This window comes from Rhea pennata, chromosome 26, assembly GCF_028389875.1.
Source record: "Rhea pennata isolate bPtePen1 chromosome 26, bPtePen1.pri, whole genome shotgun sequence".
In the NCBI taxonomy this organism is placed as follows: Eukaryota; Metazoa; Chordata; class Aves; order Rheiformes; family Rheidae; genus Rhea; species Rhea pennata.
Window position 1 is genome coordinate 3,650,414 of NC_084688.1, and position 15,740 is coordinate 3,666,153.

General features: G+C 39.9%; 1 protein-coding gene across 6 annotated transcripts in view; it reads right to left on the minus strand.

Moving 5' to 3' along the window:
- Positions 1-15,271, minus strand: part of CDC27 (cell division cycle 27) — a 31,822-nt gene extending 16,551 nt beyond the window's left edge. For all 6 annotated transcript variants that reach the window (XR_009960799.1, XR_009960798.1, XM_062595464.1 and 3 more), the window contains exons 1-8: positions 15,189-15,271; positions 8,907-8,982; positions 5,624-5,771; positions 3,419-3,544; positions 2,531-2,628; positions 1,839-1,993; positions 1,512-1,726; positions 705-819 (exon numbers count right to left, since the gene is read on the minus strand). Coding sequence is in view for 4 of the 6 variants with exons in the window: in XM_062595464.1 (XP_062451448.1) it covers positions 705-819; positions 1,512-1,726; positions 1,839-1,993; positions 2,531-2,628; positions 3,419-3,544; positions 5,624-5,771; positions 8,907-8,982; positions 15,189-15,215 (960 nt within the window). In the remaining 2 variants the exon portion in view is untranslated. The remainder of the gene's footprint in view (positions 1-704; positions 820-1,511; positions 1,727-1,838; positions 1,994-2,530; positions 2,629-3,418; positions 3,545-5,623; positions 5,772-8,906; positions 8,983-15,188) is intronic.
- Positions 15,272-15,740: the final 469 nt, after the last annotated feature.

Genomic DNA, 15,740 nt, shown 5'->3' on the forward strand with positions numbered 1-15,740 from the left:
TATCTTTATGAGCAAGAGAAGCTTATTGCTTACCTTTATGAAACTTGATTACAAAAACCTAATCTCCCTTTTTTTTCTCTATCCAAAGAAAGTGACATGATAAACTGAAAATACTTAGAAGGTTGATATCTTTGCTTGAGACAGAGTGGATTTTTTTTTTTTTTTTAAATACTGCCTTATTTAGTTCATAAGACTTCTTTCGAAATAAAAACTGTGTTGAGGCTTTAGAAACTGCTGTTACATCAGAACAGACTGTTCTACAGTGGATTTGATTTTATCTGTCACTTTCTAAGAGTCTAAATAATTTTGCCAGGAAGATACCTGATCTGCTGTAATAATCAAATTAAAAAGGGACTCAACCTTGCTAACCTGTATTTGTAAGCGGGTAAACACTACCTTATTTTGCTGCATTACATAATTGTTAGTAAGAACAGAAATTTTATTCTCCATAGTATACATACATAAATTTCCACTGAATTAACCAAGAGCATTTCCATGACTAAAGGAGGCTGTAACCAGTTGCTCATGGAGCCAAGTTGTATTTCAAAAATAAGTTTGTAATTAATGGACAAATTGGGTTCTCCTTGCTGTCAAGCACAGTCCAGCTCACACTCAAGGTTTGTTTTATTTATATTACGGGTTTTTCCTTTAAATTATATAGCAATGCAGAAGTCACGCAAAACAACAATTGCAATGCAAAATACCTTCTTTGAAGGTGCTCCTGTAGATGGCACATCAATCACAGAAGAAGAGTTTGTGTAGTTTTGCAAATACGATCCATCACCAGGGCTTGGAGTTTCTAGTGGCAAGATTCCAAAGCTTTATAAAATAAAGTTGAAATGTCAGAGTAGTAGACTATGAGAACTGGACCGATTCTGTGGTTAAAGTAGAGACCCAGGCAATGAGCTTTGTTTCAGAACTAGCCCACTGACTGATGTTAACCCTCTAATACCTTACTTTTCATTTATTTTCCTGTACAGAAAAAGATGCTTTAAAATTTTAGGAATAAGAATATTTTCTGCTAAAGATACAAAACATTCTTAGCCTGTCTGCATAATAACTAATACAAGAACAGCCCAAATAAGTTATGGTTTGTACCAGTGCAGTTTCTTTAAATAAGACACTATATAGGAAAGAACATATTTAACTGTTCTTTTCAGAAGACAGCTATTCTTCCAGAAAAGCTCTTAGAGCAGTTTTCCACATTAAACAGTTTATTTCAGAAGAGAAACTCATTCCTTCAAAGACTTTTCTAGTGTGAATGCTGCAACAAGCAACATCCTGAATCAGTTCCTCTCTTCTAATCACAGAATACCAGTGGCTTCTTTAAGAAAGAGTAGAGAGCAGTCACTGAAGTTATCTAAATTTTACTTCAGCAGCATTACTTACAATACATTATCAATATGGCTTGTGCCGCACATCGTATTTGGAAATGCATCTCTCCTGTTTCATATCACAAACAATATTAACAGTAGAGTTAATTACAAAGAAGGTCCATCTCAAGGCCTTACCTTGGAGTTAGGGGGCTCAAAGCTGCAGGTCCCCCGAGCAAACTCCGCCCAGTTTTTGGTTTATTTTGAGCCTGTTTAGACAATATGGCAGTTCCTGATCCAAGAGGGACAGCATCTGGTGAAATTACAGCTGAGTCAATGTAAGACATGGAGGAATCCGTGTTCAGGGAAGAATATTTTGAATTGGAGGATTCTAAGTTGAGTCTGTTCAACTCCTGAAAATGGAAGACAGCTGTAAGATATTCTTGCAGTGTAGTTTCTAATTAGTATTATTCACTTAAACTGTGAAGACTGCTTTAAATCTCCAAAAATTTTAGCAAAACTTACAATTGTGTCTTGTGGCGTTTCCATAAGAACAGTCTCAGACTGTCTGTGGGATATGTTGTGATTAGATACCACTGTTGTGCAAGTGTTAGGCAGGCAGCTGCTGAAGTTTTGTAAAGATGTTAATTTAAACGTTTGGTCAGGGTCTGGTTTTTCACCTGTAAGATTGGAAGGAGATTTAACTAGAGTTATTCCTGAGTCTACATGCTGAAGACGAGACTTGAAATGAGGAGGACAGTAAACAAAATATTTTAAAACGAGTATGTTTTCTTTTCATTATTTTTAAACTCCCTTACACTAAATCAGTAATGTTCTTCCACTGCCAACTGGGCAATCAGTTTTATTAATAACACTTGCTTTTTAAAGTTATTCTCAGAAGCAGTCTGTGGTTCCTAAGGATATACTAACTGTAGGTTAGAAAACAAGTGGTACTGTTAAATACAAAAATGTAAAACTGTTTCAGTAATGCTTATTTACACAGTGAAAATTGAAGAAAGTCAGACAGAGCTCTAACGACAAGCAAACTATTTATAATCCATTATGGCTCCCCGAAACAATACCACGGGCATTTTTCTTACAAGTTCTTGACATAAGTAAAAATAAACCTTCCCATGAGGAGATAGTAAATCAGAAAACTTGACATACGCAGAAACATAGAAAACACCTTCACTAGGGAAGCAGTTCTGCAGACTTACCAATTTCACATAGCGATTCAAAAGGGGACCAGAGGAAAGGATTCAAACTAAGGCTCTTTTGGTAACATTCTGATCCTTTGGCAAGCCGGTCCGTCTTGCTGCAAAAATAATGCAACAGTTAAGGGAAACATAAGAACAGCACTTTTGTTCAAGATAGCTTTCCAGTAGAGCTAAAAACAAAAACACGTTCAGAACCACAACAACATTCCTAACTTTTTAAGCCTCAGAAACACAGCAATATAGAGCTGTTTTCAAGTTATCTGAAGTACGTAGAGGCAGATGAAAGTCATTTAGATTTACAGTCCCCCTAAAATTACCGTACCTAAATGCTAGTGTATACTACAAAAAAAAAAAAATCCAATAAATCCTCTATTGCTATACAAATTAATCTCTGTTCAAATTTACGAAAACTTTTCTCGTCCCTAAGCAACAGCAAAACACTTCACATACGTAAAGTTTTTCTGACAGGCATTAGTAAACTCCTGAAAAAAAAACTTTCATTTGAAGAACAGAGCTATTAATCTTTAGAACAGATACAGGAAATTGAAATGGTAACACTGAGGAATAGACCTTAAGAGTTTCACTTAAAGAATGCAGAACAAGCCCCAAATTATTAAAAGTTACTTTTGGGTTGCATGCTTAGCCTGGAAAAGAAGTCTTTATATTTTCAAGCACTCAAAAGCTCTGTTTGAAAAACAAACTATGCTTGCGTTCCATGTTACTCAGCTTCCATAATAATCTACCTGCATCTATTATATTCTGAAGTTGTTCAAGTTTTGTAACCCAGAGAAAGCTGAACCTAGTGGTGACTAAAAGTTTCTTAGCTAAGGTTTGCTGTAGTGAAATCAAAGTGCATGCTTTAAACAGACAAAAGAAAAGCAACTTTACCAATAGACATGTCCCAGTAAGGAGAGTGTAAAGCATGCAGAGTCTCCAAACTCCGTAACAATATCATCATGGCTTTTCTGTTTATTCAACACTCCACCAGACAAGATCTGCTCTCCTTCTGCGAGCCTTTTTAAAAAACAAGAGGTTTAAAGGGGTTACAAGGCTCACAGTATTGGTAGTCCAGTGTTTTCACCCTGCTGCAAACAAAAACAGAAATGCATTGTCAGTGTTGAAGTTTCAAATAGTGTCCAAACTAGCTCCTAAAAAGTGAGTTTTAGTGATTGTTTCTTTCAGTAACATGGATGGATGCAACAATCTGAGACTGAAGATCTCTGCTGGGCTGTGGGAGTAACCAATCATACTACTCTAAAAACAGAAACACGTAATGTAAGATGATTTTTGCAAGAGAAATCCTCTAGCCCCTTCATTTTTGAAGGGCTACTAGTAACAAGCTAAGGCAACAATTAGGAAATCAAGTCAAATCAGGTGACAAATGCATCCTGCAAGGTTCCATGCACTCAGTTCTTCAGATCCAGTACTTGGATATGGCACAAACTTTATATTTTAATGCCTTGGTTTTTACAAGAGAAGAGCTCAAAAAGGAGAAGAGAGGCTTTGCTTATATCTACTCTACCTGCAGCGAGCAACGCTGCTCACTTGGGATGTGTCACACTATCAAGCTTGAAAATTATTTTAACAGCCTTTTTTGAGGGGAAGGTAGAAAATTTTCTGGCATTTCAAACAGCAACCTGCATGAACAAATCATCTCCTTTTCTCCCCTCCATGTGAAGTTACACTGGTATGTAGATGCTTCTGTCAGTATAGACCATTCCCATGAGAAGAATAAGGTACATGAGCACATTTATACAGATGTAACTAAATTAATGCCAGTGGCAGTTAAATTTAACAACTTCTAAAGAAAATATATGTATATTTAAATCTCACACTTCTAAATGAAATCTGTTCAGAAGCTATACACACACCAGACTTTGTAAGCAGGAGAAAGAGAATGACCAGTTTCAAACTTATTCCACAGGGACTTTTCCAAATAGAGCATTAACATGATTTCCATCTCAAAAGAAAAAGCTGCAGAGAAACCTGTATCCTAGTAACTCCAAAAGTGTTAAAATACCATCAAAAGAAACCCAATAAGTCAAGATATCCCCAATATTCCAAAGATGTCAAAGGACTTTTTTTTTTTTTTTTTTGGGGGGGGGGTAGGATTTAAAGTTTTTCCTGCTACCTCTCAAAGATGACCTGCATTTTGATTACATGTTGTGGGTAGGATCACAAATACTGCAAAACAAATCACATCATACTGCATCAAACTCCACCTATTTCCTATTCTTAAGGAGTTAATTTTTTTGTTGCTGAAAGAAGGCGACTTGTTAACAACAAGCTCTTTGATAGAGAAAGATTTACAATTCTGGGAAGAACCTCACGGTATTTCAAATTTTTTGAATATTTTTTTTAATTTAAATCCCTTGCACCCTCATCCACTCCTGCATCTCAGCCATACATTGTGTCCACATTTCAGCTTTAAAAAGCTTGAAGAGTCTACATAGACATGAAATACTCTCATTACCAAACTCTCACGGTATTAGGGTCTGTAGTTTGAACAATGTAATTTAGATGTACTTGCTGTTAGACTCCAGAGAACAAGCAAGATCCCTTGACACTGCTATGTCCCTCTTACAGTTGATTTTGATGGTGAAAACAGCATATATCTTTGGGTGTGGACTCAAGGTTTTTCTGTATGTCACTTTTTCCTCCATTAGTAAGTAACAGGCAAAGAAAAGGAAGTTTAATGTTTTATGGCTACTGGCCTGTTAAATTCACACTAGAAACACTTGATGAAATAAGTCAAGATAACAATTAGGAGGAAAAAAAAAAGTATCAGATACACAAAATCAAAACAAACACTTCTCAGATTGGTCTCATTCAGTCTTCTCAGCATCAACTTTTCTCCCCCTACAGAGTTTGATAACTCCTTTGTAAGTTATTCAATACCTTTTAGAGGTTTCTGCAATATGGGCTAATGTTCATTAGATCCATATCTGAAAGCAAAATGAAGTACTTATAATAATCCTTAGATTTGAAGGACTAATGAATTACTAGTTTATGCAACATGACAGCTTCCAAGAGAAGCACAAACAAACAAAAAGCATTTGCAACACTGGTACATAACATAAAGGGTTTACTTACTTGCTGAGGTCAACACAACATTTTGCAAGCAGGTATTTACACTGTGGAGTAGTACAGCTATGTCCCTTTAAAAGCCTATATGCTTTATATGCCTTTCCTGAGCGGTAGTAACATGTTGCCAATAAAAACAGTGCTTCTTCTGAATGTACTAAAAAACAACAAAAAGGAGAAAAACAATCATTTTTTTTAAAAAGCATTTTGATACAAGCAATCTAGGGGTAACAGACAGCTAACTATAAGATGCAAAAACCCAAGTACCTGTGTTTAGGATTGAAATGTATTTCCTCCAGCATAGGGTAAACTTCAACATGCCATTTTCTTGTATAGTCAGACCAACTTTTAACATCTACTGTTGCAAGAGAACTTTGATCATTTAGATTGGGTAGCCAAAAGATGTGACTTGCCAACTTGTTAAAATAACAGCAAGTCAAGCAAAGTGAAGCTGTTATTCCCATTACAACAGAGTATTTTAACAACTTGTTAGCCACAGCAAGACTTGGCTCAGAATATTACCACAAAACATTTCCTAGTAACACTTTGCATTGGCTTGAGCAGTGCAGAAACACTGGCACAGCACTGTCCATCAGTAAGCAACAGAATTTTTAAGCAGAGAGGATCAATTTCAGCCAAAGTAGCTTAATTAACAACTTTAATCCCAATTTCAAATGGCCTTCCATTTCTACTTTACTTCTGTTATTTTTCCTGAAAAATCTTGACTCTACATTTTTAAGTGACTTATTAAAGCAAATTTTATGATATTAATGACTACTAAAGCAGATCAATTTCTAGTCACCTCTACCTCTAACATTAAATCTAGTCCTTTTGCTGTCTACCCCATTCATTTCTTTGGGCACATGGCTTAATATTACCATTCAGATGCTTTATTTATGTAAGGAAGCGGTGATAAGGACAAGTTCTCCTGGAAATCCTCTCCAAGCTTAGCCCTGACAGGTTTCTAAATTCTGAATGAAGCAGTCATCTTCAGGAAGAATAATCTCTACCTAAACTGAAAGCTAGAGTAATCAAGAGGGAAGCATTTCTCTTTGACAAAACCCGAAAGTACTTAGGTTTGTTCGAGTCTATTTCAACATTTCTTCCATGGCAGTAAGAGGATGTTCCACTGCAGTACCTGACATATTCAAAGAACTTGACTTGGCCTCCTATTTAAGACTAAGATCAGACTTGCTGATCTTATTTGTGATTACAGCATAAGTGACAGACAGCAGCTAACCACTGAAGCAACTTTAAAACCTTACTGCACAACTGGAACCTGGAAATTAAAATGCCAGAGAACCATACTGATATGTTAATTCTACTGTTAAGCTAGGGATTGTGTGAAATACTGTCATGTCTTTTGGTGATTACATACAGCTATGGTGTTTTACCCTATTCCCTACTTCCTAAAAGTTATTCTCAAACTACTGACATGCAATAAGCTATTTTACTTCAAAGAAAGGATGCCTATGAAGGCAAGCAATTTACAACTTCAAAATGAACATTAATGTATGCTTTTCAGAATGCACTAGCATGCAGATGGAATTATTAAAAACACCATATAATTATGATGCTTCTTCATCTAGCTATGTAGGACTCCTCAGAAAAATCTCTATATAAAATATGTTGTACAAAAGTCATTCAGGTAGCTTGCTCAAGTCTTTTGCTATATTGAAAACTAACTAAATTTTGCATTTAAATAAAAGATAAAAAATTTAAATCAATCAAAAATAAGAGTTGGTTTGTTAAATCATTTTTTTTTAATCTACAAACACACTTCACAGTAACACACTTCAAGAATCCTTGAAAAACTATGAAGCCACATGTTCCCACAAAGACACTAACTGCAGGTGGACAAAAAAAAATCTTTTCAGGGGAAAGTTTTCATGGCCATTATAGAATCACTGTATTCAGGTTCAGTAGCTTCTGCTCTGCAGTACAATTACTTATTTTAACCAGAGATTGTATGTTTTGTTAGTAATTAATTACATAAACCAAGCAATTGCACTTTGGTGGATAGCAGTGCTGAGAAAACACAAAAAAAGCTTAAGTATTCTGGTGGAGTATTACACTCCAAAGATAACATCAGTATAATCAGGCCATGTACTTTCTCTTGGCTTTGGCAAAAAGGGGATTCTCTTTGTTTCTACAGCCTTGGTAATTTCCTTCTAGCATTTTCCTGTATCTCATAACGCACTGTTGTCATCCCTAAAAACTACTTCCTTTATATACACCTTGATGGCAACCCTAAGACTCCCATAATATTCTACACGTTTGAGCATCAGATGGAAGAGCCCACATTTCTTGGGTGATCTTGCCAAGGCAAGAGGAAGAAAGTCCTTACTTCTCAAAAGTTAAATGTGTGCTTCCAGTGTTAAGTAGTATATTATGGCCACATCAGGCCACATATTGTTGAAAGTGAAATATTTAGTTGTATAAGACTTAGAGTATGAAACAGATGAAATACTTCAGTGTTGTAAGCTCAAATTTTGTTTAGCATGTTTAGACCATGAAAAAAATTAAAATGCGTATTTTTCAACTTAAGGTATTATTTTCCATGTTAGTGATTAGGGGATAATATCTTTCAAAATAGAAAGGAAAAAAAGAAAAGCTGAGTATCAGTATCATGTAGAAAGGAGTAGGGAAAAAGAAAAAAAAAAAAAAGCTTATCTGAAGCCATAGAGAAAGAGATAAGAAAAAAACTAGAACACAAGAAAATGGTCTTTGAAAGACCAGGGAAAAGTAGAGATTTCTGTTAGTGCTGCCTGCTTAGTACCCAAGACACATCATAGATCTGGCAGCATTACAACGAAGTAACAATTAACAAGAATAGAATTGGAGGCATCTATTCCATCTTACGTTCTCACTCTAACCACCTCAGTTTTACTTCATACATATGTCTCATCACAAGACTTTCATTCAGGTATCACACCAATCAAAATATGATAACAGGATTACTGGTGAAGCTAGCTTACAATACCAAGAAAGTTTATACAAGTTGTGTACTACATCTATCCTCAAGTCCCCCCGGGGGGAAAAAAGTAATCTTAAGGTAACCTAAAAAACACCCCCCAAAACCCCACAACTCCCCCACATCTGACGCCATAACAGACCACTGTAAACATCACACTAAGCACTTGACTCCAAGCCTAATTTTTCTTTTCCTGCAAAAGGTGGTTTTATTGTAAAAACAAAAACATTTAGATTGAAAAATTAAGTCTAACATCAGAGACTTAAAATCCTAAATCAAAATTGAAAAACATCAACCTCACTTTTGCAAAGTACACACCTTCTGCATATAGTCTTTCTGCAAGGAATACTGCATCGCGGTAAGCATAGTGGTTAAGCGCTTGCCATATAGCAGCCTGTAAGACAAGAAAACAAATAAACAGTTTCAAGTATTAGTAAGGAGATTTAAAATTCTAACTGAGCATAAGTGCCATTAACAGTCTAAGAATATAACTCATGCTCACTTGTTACTATACACAATCATCTATAAACCTCAGCCAACATGCACTGGAATAGTGGGGAATACTTCCACTCATTACTGAGTTTCAGACTTGTGCAAAACTGAGCATGGATTATTGCAAACTACCACCAAATTATAACATATTACAAAAAAGTGAGAATAAAAACATCCCTCAACTGGTTACGAGAGGATTTGGTTTTGCTCTTACCTCTTTGCAGTACCTGAATTAAAAGGAAAAAAGTAAGCCATGGTACCCAATCCGTTTTTAAAAGACACTGTGCACAAACTCATTTTAACCGTCTTATGAGATATGACGAACAGAAAACCAACAAGGACTGGGAGTCATGTCAGGGCCCAAGGCTGTCAACAGCAGACTGCCGTTGATTAAGTATATTAGGTATACAGTATTTTCCTTAAGGAGACATCAGTGTTCCTTTAAGAACCAAGATGAATGCGCTCTACTGCTTTTTGTTGTGATGTTTTGTGTGGGTCTCTGCTCACCAGTCACTTCTTTCCTGCCATGATTAAGACTGTGCGGTATCACATCAGAATGCATCAAATGCAATGGGATGGACAAACAGATATATACATACACACACGAAGGCAAGTGACTTCTGCGATTTGCTCATGCATCCAGATCTGGTCAAAAACAGTTATCTGCCTACTAGCACTAATCTTCTGTTTTCATGGATGAAGTTAGAGTTTGGGGTTGATATGTTAGTAATCAGGACTCAAAACATGGTGGTGTTCCAGTGAAATGCAAGTCAAGTGTATACAAACGATGTATACAATTAATTTAAGGCAGCTTGCATTGTTGTCATTATATGCAGAGTTAAAAAGCGAGAGCTGTCCAGCAGAAGAACAGGTAATTTGCCTCAGATCTGATTTAAAACTTAATCTTTAAGAGAAGTTCTTTTTTCCCACCCTACCCCCTTCACATCTGTTTGGTCCTTCTTCCCCACCTATTAAAATCTGCAGCATGCTCGCTTATCTGGGTTTGTTTTCTGAGGAGAGATGGATTGGTATCAGCACTGCAATTCCTTCCCATCTGGCAGCCTTGCTCGAGTTCCAAAGCAGTTTCCCATACGCTAGCAAACAGCCATTTTGCAGTAGTTTTGTCATTACTGAACCAAACGAGATTTGAACTTATGAACTCAAAGCTCTGTGGTCTAATATTTCTCCAGTATTTATAAGCAACTGGAGACAAGAACAGAAGCAAGCTTCTGATAATGTATCAGACACTCATCTCTTCCAGAGCTAATGATATAGCACCCAGTAATGCTATTCCCAGCAGGAAAAGCAAGGGCCAATTTTATTAAAAAAAAAAAAAAAATCCAGCGTCACATAAAGTTACATGTACCATATGCTGCCACTTCCAACGCAAACTTGACAAACTCAGGCTGTGAAAATTGTGCAAGTTCTCCTCACAGGAAGCCTACACAGTCTTTATGAACAGTACACATCAGAGCATCTAATTACTATACAGAATGTTATATACAAAACCTCTACAGAGGTCACTGTTTTCTTCTATCACTGTATTTAAAAGCCAACAGGTACTTTTAAGCCCCTGTGAAAGTCTTTAAAAATGAATTCTCTTAGTTTGAGTATTCTACTGTGATCATTATTTCCCTCTGGCTGTATTCCACATTTAAGACAACTTCAGCCACAGAGTCTGCCTGAAGCAATTACTCTGTTTCACCTGAAAAAGCTGCAAGGCCATATATTGCTCTATGCCCCTCAGACAGCATGGCATAGAAAGCACAAAGCAGAAGGATGATATTAAAATCTTTGAGACCACATCCAAGTCAGAGCAGCTCCAAGGTTTCCTTTTGCTCTTACATTCAGAAGCTCTTCCTTTCCTTTAGTGAGTCACAACAGACATTTGGATGAACCTGTCCAGGCTGTGCGGTCTTCAGGTTAAAAACAGTTGTCTTTACGTGGTGGTAACTCAGCATGCTTACAAGACAAAGGTATGAGCCAGGGGGTGGTGGTGGTGAAGTCAACATCGTTCAAATTCTCAAATAAGAGCAGGTTGCCAGATACATGATCTTGCTAAAGCTAAGACAGGACACCAGTGATTTTTACCTAAGGTGACTATGATAGATGAAGTTATACAACATACGGCTCAAACAATCACTGCTAAGCAGTGTCCCTGTGAAAGCAGAGAGTCAACTGGCAGAGTCAGTGTTATACAATAAGTGTCATTTTGAAATCAAAGAGGTGCAACTTGGAATCGAGCCTTCAAAAGATAAACTCTGAAGACCAGATCCTTTCATATACTGTCCTACAAGGACAGAAAGAGGAAAGGAAGGAGACAGGGAATCAATTACCTGTGCAGTAATTGATTCCCATGAGAACCACAGAAGTCTAAATTACAACTTTGTCTCAAACTAAAAAAAAAAAAAAAACTAAAAAAAAAAAAAAAGCTTCTTGTGAACCTTTTAGGAAGCAAATTTTGAAAAGGAATGTCAATTCTTCACACAGCAGTAATTTAGTTTGTTCTAGCTCACTGCATGTATACAGCATTAGTGGCTTTGAGATAACTGGGAGACTTCTGGGCACACACATGGCAACTGTTAAGCCTATGAATTCCAGCATACTTGAAGGAAACCCAGAAACAACAACAACAAAAAAACAAAATTCAACTGAACACCATGAAGAGTGATCTGAAGCAAAAGTTCTGAAGCCATTTATCCAATGAAAACTATTTTTAATTCCAAAGACTTTAGAGCAGGGCTATCCAATACAACCGTACAACTTGATTTCTTTCCCATGGTAGTCATTAGATTTTTACAAGGTATCTGTCAATTCAGACCCAAAGAAGTCTCCTCAGGAAAATGCAAAGCACTTGAGAACTTTGTTTGTAGCCTTGAGAACAGATACTGCAACCAGTTATGGACAGGAGGGCAGCTTGACGCATTTCAACAAAATTTTACTTTAACATGCTTTCCATAGCAGATAAACCTCCAGGTCCTAGTTTCCCATTTTACTGAGCATAATGCATTAACTTGTAAATGCAAAGTGAATAGGAAACTCCAGAGCTACCATACCAGCTACAGCTCAGTGGCAAAGCATCCTCAGAGGAAAAAAAAGAAAGAAAATAAAAGCCTATCCAGATAGATCCATCTTCCATCCAGAAAATTCTGTGCATTTTTCAAGTGTCACTTTGCAGTCAAACCCAAGATCTCTCAAAGACTGAGGTTCTCTACTGACAGTTACCTGATCTTGGAAATTACGTTCAAAGCTTTGTAGCCTATTAACATGCCCAGCAGTCGCTTCCTATCACAATTTAAGACTTGTTCAGGGTGAGCAGAGGGGAGGAGAGAGCTTTCAGTGGCAACCTTTGTAGCATTTACTAGTTACAGAAAGTCTGCCCATTACATAACTCAACACTGAGCTACTGACAGTGTGTTTACAACCATAACAAAAACACAACCTTGGAATTCAAGCATCATTCAAGTGGACCACAGCAGACTACCTTGAACAGTTAAAGCCTGAGAAAAGCATTACTTCTCAGGTTGTTTTTCAGAAATATTTTAAAGGGCATCTGATTTGTTTCTCAGCACATGGAATAAATGACTTTGAGTTGAAGAATTTTAATTGACCACATCAGGAGGTACAGTAGATGTCTGTTCTCTACTGAAATTCTGGCACTTTTATTCATATTAAGGGTGTGCATGTATATGTACATGTGCAGTCTAGCAGTGAACTAGAAGCTTTACAGGACAGGAACTTCAAATACTCAAGACCCAACATTTACAGGCAATATACACACAGAAATTTCATTATTTATCTGTCACACTTTTCATATCAGACTTAAAAGATGACAGTTTTTCTGGAATGACAAACTCCATAGACATCTGCAAGCCTGGGAGAGAACAGACAACTAGACAGGAGAAATCTCTGCAAGGACAAAAAAAGAGAAGCACTGTCAACTTTTATAAGAGTATTGTTAAAACACATAGAAACAGAAAACCAGAGATAAGTACTCGGTCTCCAGCTAAAACTGAAATTCGAAGACACAACTGACTTAATCTAAATGTATACTGCAAAATGGAGACTGCTTGCTGGACATTACATTAGTAACAAAACAAACACAAGCTAGCTTGGAAGGCTGCTGTAATACAGTAGCCCAATCCCCACACCAATGCCCATATCCATTCCCAAGAAGGACTACAGGTGACCAAGGCAGCCGGGCTTCTGTCAGATGACCAGCAGAGAATCAGGAAGCAAGTAAGTAAATAAAAATGCTGTTGGGGGCAAAGGGGAGAAAAGGAGCAAGCACATTTAGGACCAGCAAATCAGGTAGAACTCAAATGTTGACTTCGTTTTGGAGGGTGCACTGCTTACTTCCCTGCCACTGAAAGCAAGGGAGCCAAAGCCACAGCCTAAGCTGAACCAGGACTGCTGTCAGAATACAGTAACAGCAAGGCAGACAGTAGTAGAACCACTGACCAAAGAATTATTTGGCATTTCAAAGTAAATGAAGTCAAAGTGGATGTATTAAATGTAGTAAAGTCCCATCAAATCATATCCAAGTTGATAAGAGCTTCAGTACAGAGAACATTATTATATAGGTCTTTCTGTTTCTAAAAGAAAATAAGCCTGCACATTTCTGCCAGGGAAGTCTCAGAATAACAAATTATTTTCCACTTGGTTAGACTAATTAGCACAGTGTTGGAAGCATTAGATGTTTTTTCCCATCATTCACTCCAAAATGTGCATTCTCGCTTCCTTTTCTATTGTAGTCTCATGTTTTCCTAGAATACCCAACTGTTGCAAAACAGCAGTCCAGCTCCAGCATAACAGCAACAGCTTGAGTACAACCACTGCAGAAGATGGACCAAGTGGCAGAAAGCATTTCCAGCACCCCATTGACTGCTGCTTTCAGAGCAGACCAACAGAGCAATGGCACCAAGGACACAAACCCCTGGTCTGCAGCAGCACCATCACTGCCACCATCTTGCACAAACAGGTTCAAGGCAGCAGGGCGATCTTTCACAGAAGAAGTCTTTCTTCTCCCTCATCATCTTCTCATTAAAAGAGAAGAGCCAAAAGCAATGATTTCACTCTGTTCACGACAGTATACAACTCCTATACTAGCAAGACACTTACAGTGAGAAGTTTTTAACATAGCAAGGGGGGGGGGAAGGGAAGTGTCAAAAAAGCCCCCCCTCCCCCCCCCTAAAAAAGGAAGCATCAAAAAAAAAAAAAAAAAAAGGAGTGGTTAATAGAAGATTTCAGAAAGGCTAGTTAAAGTGATGTGCCTATAGGAAAAGTGGAAAGAGGAAGCAACTTCTTTAATCTGTGAATCCTGTGTTTTGGATAGGAAGACTAAAAACAAGAGCAGAAAAATCGATTGGGAGAACTGCAATTACACTAAAATATGGCAGGGAAACGATGACATTTACATTATTTTCTCTTCTAGGTCTCTTATCAGTCTGAAGATACTAACTCCTTGGGAAATAAGGAATGTCCTTCATTTGCACAACACGTAGCGAGCCAAGCACACTGTAAGCATTTCAAAACGAAACAGCAGCAAATGCAGACAGGTAAGCAAGATGGAGAGAGCAGAATCAACAGGTCTCCCAGGGGATCTGAGGGGTGGTGGGGGGATGCAGAAGGGCCTTTTCTGGAAGCACGCTTGGCTGCGGGAGCCCGACACCTCCTGCGGGCAGGCCGACTCCCCCCAGAGAGACCGAGCCCCCCGCCTCGGGGCGGGGGAAGCCCGTCCCAGAGGACGCACGGAGCAGGGAGGAAGCTCAGCAGCCCTACAGGGGCTGGGGCCTCCCAGCCGGCCGGGCAGAGGAGCCCAGGCCGGCAGCGGAGAGCCGCCGGGGCGCCCTGCGGGCCGGGCCCCGCTCCCGGCGGCGGCTGAGGGGCAGCCCGAGGCCCGCAGCCCCCTCCTCGACCGCGGGAGCGGGCCGAGGGCAGCGGGGATCCCCCTCCACTAGAGAGGGCCGGGCGGCGGCGAGGCCCCCGCGGCGAGCGGGCTGCGGAGCGCCGCGGCGGGGCCGGCTGCCCCCGCTAGGCCAGGCCGGGCCGGGCCTTCGGGCCTGAGCGCGGCGGCGAGCCCGAGCCCGAGCCGCCCGGGGTCGGTACCTGGACGGGTTCCTGCAGCACCGTCATCCTGCTCCCGCCGACCTCCGCCTCCTCGCCGAGCCCGGAGCGCGGCGGCCGCGGCCCCGCCTCAGTGCGCGTCCCGGCGGCGGCGCGGCGCGGCCCGGCCCCTGCTCATTTAAACTCCCAGCGACCGTTACCGGGGCAGGCGGCGGGGAGGGAAGGAACGAGGCCGGCCAAGCGCCCGAGGCCGCCCGAACGCGCCGGCGGAAACACCCGAACGCGCTGGCGGAAATACCCGAACGTGCCGGCGGAAAGAGCCGAGCGCTGACGGAAAACAGCTGGGAAAGCCCCGCTCGTCAGCGAGGCGGAAGAACCCGAGCCGGCGGAACCACCCGAGCGCGGCCGGAGATTGCCGAGCGCCGCGGCGGGGCGGGGCGGCGCTGAGGCGCGTACGGCCCGCTCGGTAACTTCGCTCAGAGTCCGGCCACGGGCTGCCTTAGGCCTGCGGCGCCCGCGACGTTAAATCAAATTAAAAACCCGCCTTTAGACCAGTTGGGCAGCCCTTCGGCGCCCAGTGCGGGCTCTCGGCCC